The following is an 11,045-nucleotide window of genomic DNA, read 5'->3' as shown; positions in this document are numbered from 1 at the left end:
TGAATGTGATTTTATAAAAACAGTATCGGAATAGCTCAGTCTCCAAGAAAATCAGTATCATGTTTTAACAAAACATTTAAAATTAATATGACTTAAATATCGGTCGTTGTATCAATTTGTCAAACCCCAATGTAGTTATCACATTGTGTTCATAAATATATATGATTCGTTCAACAAGCTTAGAACTAACTCTCAAGGGAATGAACATCAAAAAAATTTCCAAGCTCGTAAAGCGCACGCATCGTCGAATTGTGCCATAGGTGCATGATACGCAGCCTCTTTTTTAACATTTCATAATCATAACTTCATAACTAATAATGTAAGTCACATATTCAACATAAAATGTATAAGTGGAAAATCATGTCAACAATTATAAGCTTTTCTTGAAATAGCAGATGTGATATATACTTTAATTACATCCTTCTTAGATTATCCAATCTGGCCTGTAAGTCACTGTCGATTCCGCCATCATCAGTGGCAGCTGCTTCAGCTTGTGGCACCTTGGTCTTTCCAGCTGGGGCTGCTACTGCCCCGGAAGGTGCATTCATCAACTGCAATTTCATAATGTTCCATAAAGACCAACATATTTGTTTACTTAGCTTCTAAACAGCAAACTGTACGAATTCACCCACTGTACGAATTCGCCGTTTTTTTGTTTTTCAAATTCTACCTTAACTTCATTTAGACGCAAAATAACCAATCCAATTTGTAAACGATTTTAGGAACTAAGACATTATAAAATTGTAACAAAAAATAACTTGTTCAACTGCTAGCAGATTCTACGGGTGACATTGTTTGCTGATTTATTTAAAATGCTGGTGAACCATTAAAATACTTTAAATATATTTTTTAGTAGAAAGATCATATAAAATAAGTACATAAATTTAAAATTTCATTTAAGTACCCTTTTTTTGTCAATCAAATAAAAAAACGTAGATTGCTTAATTGGGTAATTAGGGGGTGTTTGGGATTCCTTATTTTACCTCCTTATAACTTTTCATTAAAGCAATCCCAAACACCTTATTACTTTTCAAAAAGTATAAGTTGGTGAAAATAAGCAATCCCAAACACCCCCTTAATTGTAAGTGAAGCTTTATGCACCGAATTTGAAGTTGATTGTCGAAATCGGAAAAAGAGTTCAACTTCATTTTATTAATTTTAATATAAACCTTAAAAATAACTATTCAAAGTTGTAACTAAATATTTTTTTAAAAATCATTTTTCTCTACATGTAGGATCAACAATTTTACAAGTAAAATCAGTTAAAAGAAGGCCAGTCGTTAAACTTGGTTGTCAACATCCGGAAACTCTGTAAAATTCGTCTATGTTTTTGAAAAAGATTTTTAAACTTGTAAATAAGCTTATTTCCTTTAGCTGTCAACATCCGGAAACAATGTATAATTCGTTTGTTTTTTATTTTTTATTTTGAGAAAGATATTTAAACTTGTAAATAAATTTACTTCCTATATTACACATAGGAATTATTCCATATGTTAAAGCCGGTTTGTGAGATCAGTAAAACGTGTAATGTCTATTTCTATTTAGTGTACGCGTTGCCATTTAAATAAATCAAAAGTTTAAGAACTACCTCTTGATTGATGTCAATGCCAATCTCATCTAACACCTGGCTCACCAGCTCTTCAGTTTCATCCTCTTCCTCATCTCCTTCCAAAGCATCATCAATGGCATCACCCATCACCTCACTCACCATTTCCATTTTCTCATTTTGCATCTCAAATTCTTGCATTATTTTCTGCAACGACAGCAGGTTCATCTGTTTGTTCATCTGGCCCATAGCCTTTGTCACACCTTTCATTGCTTCACCCATTGCTTGCGTTGACTTCAGCGTCTGTCAACATTCGGTTCAAACAGAGTCACATATCAACCATAATAACTGTCTTCTACTTGTTTGTTCAAATATCTTTTCTATATAACCGAAAGTGTACCTGAATTCGAAGTGATACACCCTGCAGTTGAGATTTAAGCTTGTAAAATTTCTCAATCTGGTGTCGTGTTCTGATAAGGTCCTTTGCCATCACCTTAACAGCTCCCTGGAAAATATGATGCGAATATAGATGAATAAACTGAAAATAAAAGTGAATATTGCAAATTTATGTGCAAGTAATGGAATAAATCAGCTTACCATTTGACCTTGTTTGGCACTTTTCTTGATTTCTACGATTAATTTCTTTTCTTGTGTCTGCAAACCTTGTCTCTCTCTTTCTATTTCTCTAATGGATTTATCTATCATTCTCTTGTTCTCCCGCAAGAGTTCTGCAAACGCCAAGCGTATATCAAGTCAGAAACTAAACACTAACATTCATTAAATGCATATGTGCAGACCAAAAGCTTCTACTGGTTAACAAAAAGTTGATTAATGAGCATTGAGAGTAAAAATAAACAATACATGTCTAAATAAGTAAATAGGATGAAAATTTCATGATTTGCAAGTTTGATCCTAATTCCTGAAATCCTAAGCAGCTGGGCCAACCTTCAATTTTTCCATTGGAAATAACTCAATAAGAGTGCAAAGAGTCACGAGCACGCTTTCTAAAGCTCGAGCTTGGCTCGTGATTCGTTTTTCAAGCTCGAATTGTTTATTACTTATTAAATAACAATTAAATTATACACACTGTAAAATTACTTTAATATATTTTAAGAAAACCATGAACGAGCCTAAGCTCGAATCGAGCTCGTATGCAATATCTTAAACGAGCCAAAGTTAAGCTCGAGTTCGGCTGTGTAGTGTGAAACTAATACATAAAACTCCAAAAGAGTTTTAAAACTTTACAAAAAAAAAAAAACACAAGGCTCTTTAAAGCTCGACGAGCCTAAACAATCTTCCCATATGATACAAGGCTCAAAAAGCAAAGCAAAGCAAAGCTCGGCTCAAGCTCGCTAATACTTAAAAGTCCCTATAAGTTCAAACTTACATATACACGAGGTTTGAGCCGGAGGTGATAATGTTTCAGGCTTGGGGTGGATCGATCCGATCTCGAGTCTAATTGGAAACAATTCCAGGTTCTAATGCTTAAGCTAATACACATGTTTGCTTTTAAATTCAAACAATTAACCAAAATTCTTCTAGAAAAAGCCCTACAAAACTGCTACGAACATGTTAAATAAAGCGATAATCCGTATACGATTAGCAAAATTTCAACAGCAGATCAATTCAATAATAATAATAATATGCATTGATGATTGAGAGTACGAACCTGCGGGAGTTTTCTTCTTGCCGAATATAAAACTCATTGTGATATTATTGAATCATAGCAATTATTATTAACAAACACTCTTACTGATCTCAAAATCCTCCTGTATGATTGTAGATATTAGTTTGAAGCTTTTTGATCGATGATTATTATTATCATTATTATTATTATTATTATTATTATTATTATTATTATTATTATTATTATTATTATTATTATTATTCTGTATGCAAGTGGTACGCGTTATCGTGACGAATAACACGTACAAGCAAGCAAGAAAGAATACTAGTCTGTTTTCTTTTAAGATCTACGGCTGACAATTGTTTACCAAAATCTTCTTGTATGGGATTATTATGACGACTTTTTGATAAACCAGGCTACACGGTTTTATTGGGCCGGGCCGCTTAATTAATGAATGGACCATTTTTCTTTAACCAAATCCATTACCATTTAAACAAGTATAATATTTAGGGTCGTCCAAACCGCTTGTCATTCGTTTAGAAATTGCTCGGTCGTCTTTATATCTCACTAGAAGTTTGTTTTCATGATACTAGAAGTTTGTGACGATTGTTTTTATAATTGAAACTTGGTTACTATTCTATAGTGTTTTCCATTTTTATAATACTAGAAGTTTGTTTACATGTTCATTATATCTCATTTCAAGCTTCTTTTTTCTAAAAATTTACAACCTATTACACGTTTATCTAAAAGGGACATTTACATATTTCCCCTTCCTAAACTTTGAAATTACATATTTCCCCAAACCATGCTTAAATAGCATTGTACATTTTGCATTAAACACTTGTATTTTGGAAAAATATGTAATTTCAAAGGGGTAGGAAGGGAAAATATGTAAAAATCCCTATCTAAAACTACTAATTTGTATACAATATATATTATTTATAGCATTCAAACTTGTTTCTTATTAAAACTTTTAGAGTGAAAAGAAATAAATAATGTTCGAAATCATTCGATGTTCGATCAAAAAATGTTCGATTCAATTTTGGCTAGTTTCGATTTTCACTCGGTTCAATTTCCAGCTGTTCGGTTCGGTTGTAAACAAGCCAAGCAACGAGCAAGTCTTTGCTCGATTTGGCTCGGCTCGTGAACAACCCTAATAATAATGTAATAACACTTTAACATATAGGATCACAAAACCTGGTAGAAACTGGTTTCGGGTATGCTCATCAAAAGTCAAAACCGGATTTGGTAGGAACCGGTTCTAGGTATTTGACCGGGTTGTGACTGGGTTTTGGGTAGGGTTGGGTCAGGTCTTGACCGGGTAAAGCGTAAATATGGAACCTTTTGCGACGGGTCTGAGTCGGTTCCAGTTCCCGATACAGGTCCGAGGAGAAACCCAATACCAGGTCGTATCCACAAGTCGAATCCGAAGTCGGATATTTTGTGCACCTCTAGTTTAACAGGTATATAAGTTCCATCAATTACTTATTAACAACTAAATAAGATTAATCACAGCTTGTAATACACAAAGGCATGTGATTTTCAAGAGATTATGATAAAAAAAAACAATGAAAACGGTATTCGAATTTAAGACCTTAGCTAGAGAGGAATCAAAAGGTTACCACTACACCACTCTATTAATACTTGAAACTATATATATAAATAAAAGTTTATTTACCAGGACAAATGAAGAAACACAAATGGTACAAAAGTTTATTCTATTACTACTTAAAACTATATATATACATAAAAGTTTTATTTACCAAGACAAATAAAGAAACACAAATGGCGAGTTTTTACGAACTACCTACTAATTAAATTGAAGTAAATTCTCATTTTGACTTGCATTTGGAGAGATGATGAATAGTCCTATCTAGCTACTAGCTATTGCAATTACATTTCGTGTCATTTTATCCAACAGCTTATATCGCTTATAGGTCACGTGTCAAAATCAATAGATACACCAAAAATTACCATTTAAGGTAGAATTTTCTACATGAACTAATAGCATACATCATAGGTAACATATGTCACTTTGTACGACATTTTATAAGCCATTTGATCTATTATTTCAGAATCATTTCCAACATATAATTAAATTGCAATTATTAGTTGTTGATTAAAAAATCAATATAGTTATAATTATGTTTTTGCAATTGCAAGTTAAAAATATAGAGCTAAAACATGCATAGCTGGTTTTTTTGTGGTGACATGAGGGTACAATACAAGTATTAATTATCCTGGACAATGGGCTTTGGGCAGGTACCATGCATGAATTTATATTGTAGGGTCAACTTTCATTTATTTTGTTATTTTCTCTAGGCATGGTATCATCTCATTCAAACTAGTTCTAGTAAAGTTGATTAACACACAATGTGCAAAAGATACTAAGCCACCAATATGAACAAATGTAAATAATTACGCAACTTATACAATGATTACACACAATACATCTAAAAAAGAGTCGTTTTTTCCAATTCTAGTAGCACCATACTTACATGAAAGGAAATGCCTAATTTTATGATGTATTTTTTTGTTAAAAGTACTTTATCAAAAGACTTGTCAACGTTTAAAAAATGACAGGGAAAAAAGGTCAACAATTGTAAAATATCAAACCCCTCAAAAACCTCATTAACACAACAAACATACCAAGTAAGAAAAATACTACAAAGACACTATGTTAAATGTTTAGTGTTGATTTAAAACTAGATGCCTAAATGAATTATTTCAATTTTCAACACAAAGCAACTTTACTTCATATTTACCGTATGAATATATAGACATAGTAAATCAACACAAACCTACCCATAAAAATATGAATTCAATCAAAAGGCGCGTATGATTTGCCATATAAAACACAAAAGTAACTTTGTACTTTATAGGATGGTGGATTCGATTTGACAAGTAAAAGAAACATGATTTTAAAATGGAAAAAGAAACAAGATAAAAAGAAAAGCAAGAAGTGGTTGATTAGTGATACACAATGAGTGCAAAACTTGTAAAATCTACTTTAGAATTTCGATTAGGTGCCAAAGTAGTGTTTTGCATGTGCGCCATCATGCTTTATTTTGACTTGTGCCAGATTCTTCATTCGACCCTTGTCCTTAATTCCAAAGAAAATGGACATTTTGTTCCATATAATCACAAAAGTTACTTTTAAATAAAGTTTGATACTTTTTCCATTTCTTAATATCCTTCCCACCCACCGATGCCTACCAAAACCACTTTTCACAAAATTGAGATGGTTTACAACATAACTAGTAAAATATAGACACACAAGAAACACACGACTTATGAGCTATGTTTTGCTAAAACTATAGGACTATGATTTCCAACATAACTAGTAAAATTGTATCAAATCAACTAATGCTAAATCAAATATAACGTATTTTTGTTTAAACTTAAGTGCACAAACAACTCATGTGTATTGATTGTAATAACAAATTTGCTTCTAAGTTTGCGTGTTCGTATTATGTGGTTTTCATTTTGTAACATGTTCGGATTCTAGTCTAGCAAAAACAAAACAAAATGAACATAATTTTTAAAATTAGTAGCTTACCTCCATATTCATTTAGCACGTTACCTTTTATTAGGGGAATCATGTTCTTGATGAAATTAGCAACAAACTCTTAACACCTAAACAGATGTTATTATGTTAATCAATCACACAACAATGATTATTAATTAGTTTTGAAATAGAAGGATGAACAAACTACAAAGTGACTAATTAGATCCTAATTTTTCTTAAATCTGTGGTTTCAAACACAGGCAATTCTTGTCCACCAATAATCTCCAATTCAAACAGATCATCTTCATCTTCATCATTGTCTTCAATATTAACCATAAAGTTTCTGTAATCCTTAGTTGAGTTCTTCTTGGGTAATGGCATGGAGTTCGAATCACGTTCATCGATGGATTTTCGATCGAGAAAAACAGTATCGATTACTGGATAAAACCTAGCCGACCTTTTTACACAACCACTATGCTGTTTTTTGCTCATACAAGACGTAGGAAACGAAGTGCAGGACATCGTCGTGTCCTGTTGATTGGGTCGTGGTTTAGTCAACGATTTGAAACTCTGCATGGACTCTTCTATTTTCGCTTTCTTCGAAGAAGCGAAGAGCGAGTAGATGAATGTAGAAAGCCGATTACCTGGTGAGATCGGCTGCTTCACCCTTTTCAAATCGCGATACATCTTCATAGCTCTTAGCTTTGTCAAGTTCAAAAACTTTCCCTCCAGTTTTGTCGAACTCGCCTTTTGAGTATTATTGAGAAATGTCGTCTCTTCTGTTTTTGGAATTATCTTGAAGGAGTTCTGGCAGTTCGGTAAGGATCTGCTAGTGGACGGCGTCTCTTTTCCAGAAGACGCCGTCCCACTACTAGAATCCGAACTGAACTTACTAGAACTCCTTTGGTTACTCTTGTCCCTGTCCCGAGTCTCCAGCCATTGGAGCCTCGGAACATGCTCTTCTTCGCTTATCAAATGCGTTTGTGAAATATAAGGTTTGTTTTTCCACTTCCATTCATGATGATGAACTTGTTGGTGTGAATTATCTTCGTGTGATAGTGCTGGTCCATTGTCGACTTCGTCAATGGAGCGGAGAATGGAGTCCAAGAGGGAAGACGAGAAGGACGGGGTTTTCCTCCGATGCGGCGGGTATCTCTCCATCATATTTATCTACTAATTCGTTTGTTTGATGAATTGAAGTGATGGTATTGTACTATTGTTTGGATTCGTTGCAATAAATAGCAGAAACTTAGTTCACGTGAAACAACACACATATGGGAAGAAGATATGCAGATTTTAATAAAAGAAGAGAGAGATATATACTGGGAAAAGAAGCGTGGGTGTGTGATTTCTGAGCAACTATCAAAAGTCGAAAATGTTAATTGACAAATTGATGTCACTATACAAAGATTTGATTCTCTTGGTTTCTACTCTAGTAAATATTTAACTTTTAGCCATGTTAATGCCTAATGGGTCACTTGTTTTTTAATTAATACATCATTACACTGGAATTAGCTTGATTAGTATGGCTCACTTGTTCTCTAATTATTTGATAATCACTTTACTTTTGTTACAATCATCAAAAGATTCAAAATGTTTAAATTCTAAAATAAATAACATTCTAGAAGCAATTTATGCATAACCAAGATAATATAACTGTTTTATAAGTTGACAAAGTCATAGTTTTTCTTTTTAAGTTTATATATAGGCCCTCTTTGAGAATGCGTCCGCCCTCATAGGCCTTGTGCGAGTAAAAATATAGGCCCGTGTTATATATAATTTTAAAAAAATTATGGGCCTTTTTGGGTTAGTGGCCTTGTACGACTGCACACATCGCACATGCTTAAAGACGCCTCGATCAAGTTTCTACCTAAACATAAAAGCATTCTTCTTGTTTGATAAGCACAAGTTTTTTATTTTATATATATTTTGAGAAAAAAATATGTTTTTTAATCTTATAAAATCGTCGTTTTAGTAAGTAATATAAAATAAACTTTTTAGAGAATAGTCAAAGCCGGCCCAACAGTGTAAGCAAGTAAAGCTAGGGCTTTAGGCCCCGAAATTTTTGAGGCCTCGTTTTAGAAATAAAAACTAATTTATATCATTATATGTAACGCATATTATGTTTATTTCAATATCGTTGGCATATGGCTTTGTTGAAGCGTATTGGTAAGAATTGTTGCCTGGAAGCGTGAGTACTCAAGTTCGAATCTCCGGATGTCTGCATCTTCTTCTTTTCTATTTTTCTATTTGGAGCTAATATTTAGGTAAAAAAATTGCGTAATTTAATTACTCTTCCTTCCTACGGATATAACTCCCAATACTAATCTAGGAATACTTACCAATTAATTATTTTCTCTCATGCCATATTCATTCAGTTCATTTTTTTTCTGTTTATATCCGGCGTAATTTCTTTCTAGCGTTTGTATTGTAAAGGGATATTTTTTTGTTAGTTACATAACTGTATACTAAGATATTCTGTATCAAAGTTACGGATAAAACTTAAGATAAAATCTTTATTAGCAAATTACATATATTTTGTAGCAGTTTGCATTGTGTTGTATAGCTAACGGACCAAACTTTGTTAATGAATGAGACAACAGAATAATTTCCAAATTGTAAATCACAAAGACAATGCAAATGGGCCCCTAATTTTTATTCCGCTTTAGGCCACCTAAATGATTGGGCCGCCACTAAGAATAGTATAAGGTTTGGGCACCACCTATATTTATTTGATGTGCTGTTTAATTCACCTTCTAATAATCATACCATTTTAATCACGAAACTTAAAATAATCTTAATTTGCATACCATTTTAATCAGTAAACTTGAGATACTATCTTTGCAGTTTGCAGCTTTAATCCTTTGATCATTTGGATTTTGAAAACGTTTATTGCTATTTTATGGCATCATACATTACATGTTATTAAAGTCAAATGCATACCACTTTACACTTCATTTAAGTTAATATCCAATTTTGTAAAAATATGTCTAACTAATAACTATGGTAATATTGCTTATCTTTTTAAGAAAAACGACAATGTAATATTTCATTCCATTTTAAGCAACAGACTACAAATGGAAACGTGCTTTTAAAATTTAAACTCTTGAAATTAGGCATTTAAATGAACCGAACGTTCGGTGAACTACTGTGAACCTTTCGGCGGGAAGTTCGTTTATACTCGTTTATTTAATAAACGAACGAACATGAACACATGTTCCATTCATGAACGTTCGTTTATGTCTGTTTATTAATGTTCATTTATGTATTAATATTAATAGAAAATAATTAAAGCTTAAAGGTTTTATATTTGTTAATTTGTGTTCATTTAAGTTCGTTTATATTTGTGTTCATTTACGTTTGTTCATGCATGTTCATTTATTTTTGTTCAGTTATGTTAGTTTAGATTTTAAACAAACAAACACAAATGTCCATTAAATAAATGAACATGAGCATAAATATTTGTTCGATTAAGTGTCCGTGTTTTTTTAAAGTTAAATAAATGAACACGAACATGCCCTTGTTCGTGTTCATTCGATTCGTTTACAGGCTTTCATTATTCACATTGATGAATACATCAGTATTAATCTCTAGGCTCTGCCGATTTTATTTGTGTTCGTGAACCGTTCGTGAACACATTAATTTCCTTAATGAACGAACACGAACATAAAATCACGGTCGGTAAGTGTACGTGAACCGTTCGTGAACACATTATTTACTTAACGAACGAACATGAACAAGGCCTTGTTCGTGTTCGTTCGGTTTGTTCACAGCCGTACTTGAAATCATATTGAAAGAAACAAGAGGTAAAGTGTTATGTTGTGTAAAAAGGTGAGCTGCCAAATTTTGAATTGAACAAACTTGTACTGGTTAGCAAAAAAGGACAGAAAATAATATCTTCTTTTACTGTTTAGTGGTCAACATTGTATGCAACTAAATCATTTTTTTGTTATTGATTTGAAGACTTCGGTCACAAATTTACACACCAATGAAATAGCTTCCTTCAAACTGTGGTAATCCGATTCTGGTGTGACACGAGATTACACATTATCAATAATTGGTATTAGAACTTTCACAAATGCTTGAGAGACGGTTGATTAAGGTATGAATTCTTGGCTATACACGAATATAGCATATAGACATGCAAGTTAGTTTTGAGTTAAACGTGCAAACACAGTTAGAGAAATTGGATGCTCAAGGATATTCTACAAGGCCATTCGTTATCTACGGGAGACTAGAGTGGATGCTCAATTTATTTAAGATCAAAGTGAAACAATAGTAAACATAATAAGTTAGGAGTGTAAAGTAAATGCTTGTTCGAGAGTGTTATTATCAATAGCTCCAACGAACCCAGAGGTTCATAG

At 32.7% G+C, this 11,045-nt stretch overlaps 2 protein-coding genes across 2 annotated transcripts; both read right to left on the bottom strand.

Annotated features, from left to right (window-relative positions):
- Positions 1-406: 406 nt before the first annotated feature.
- Positions 407-3,258, bottom strand: LOC143541770 (vacuolar protein sorting-associated protein 2 homolog 1-like). The gene is made up of 5 exons (XM_077034503.1): positions 3,216-3,258; positions 2,144-2,274; positions 1,947-2,051; positions 1,589-1,849; positions 407-551 (listed from the first exon to the last, which is right to left on the bottom strand). The coding sequence occupies exons 1-5, from the start codon at positions 3,250-3,252 to the stop codon at positions 414-416; spliced, it is 672 nt and encodes a 223-aa protein (XP_076890618.1). The 5' UTR covers positions 3,253-3,258; the 3' UTR covers positions 407-413.
- A 3,642-nt stretch (positions 3,259-6,900) lies between these two features.
- LOC143541737 (uncharacterized) lies at positions 6,901-7,842 on the bottom strand. Its single transcript, XM_077034479.1, has one exon. It carries the CDS (start codon positions 7,840-7,842, stop codon positions 6,901-6,903), a length of 942 nt encoding a protein of 313 aa, XP_076890594.1.
- Between the last annotated feature and the right edge of the window lie 3,203 nt (positions 7,843-11,045).

This window comes from Bidens hawaiensis, unplaced genomic scaffold (genome assembly GCF_021521415.1).
Source record: "Bidens hawaiensis isolate Kalapana, Puna unplaced genomic scaffold, B.hawaiensis_p1.1 tig00012646_1, whole genome shotgun sequence".
In the NCBI taxonomy this organism is placed as follows: Eukaryota; Viridiplantae; Streptophyta; class Magnoliopsida; order Asterales; family Asteraceae; genus Bidens; species Bidens hawaiensis.
Note: the sequence above shows the minus strand (reverse complement) of the source record. Positions and strands in the feature narration are given on the sequence as shown.

What these genes read in the sequence shown, in the direction of transcription:
- LOC143541770 (XM_077034503.1), bottom strand. Translation starts at nt 3,252, where the DNA reads ATGAGTTTTATATTCGGCAAGAAGAAAACTCCCGCAG. An exon ending in GTGTATCACTTCGAATTCAG is followed by an intron (nt 1,850 to 1,946) that starts GTACACTTTCGG and finishes GAATGTTGACAG; the next exon opens with ACGCTGAAGTCAACGCAAGC. An exon ending in GCATTGACATCAATCAAGAG is followed by an intron (nt 552 to 1,588) that starts GTAGTTCTTAAA and finishes ATGAAATTGCAG; the next exon opens with TTGATGAATGCACCTTCCGG.
- LOC143541737 (XM_077034479.1), bottom strand. Translation starts at nt 7,842, where the DNA reads ATGGAGAGATACCCGCCGCATCGGAGGAAAACCCCGTCCTTCTCGTCT.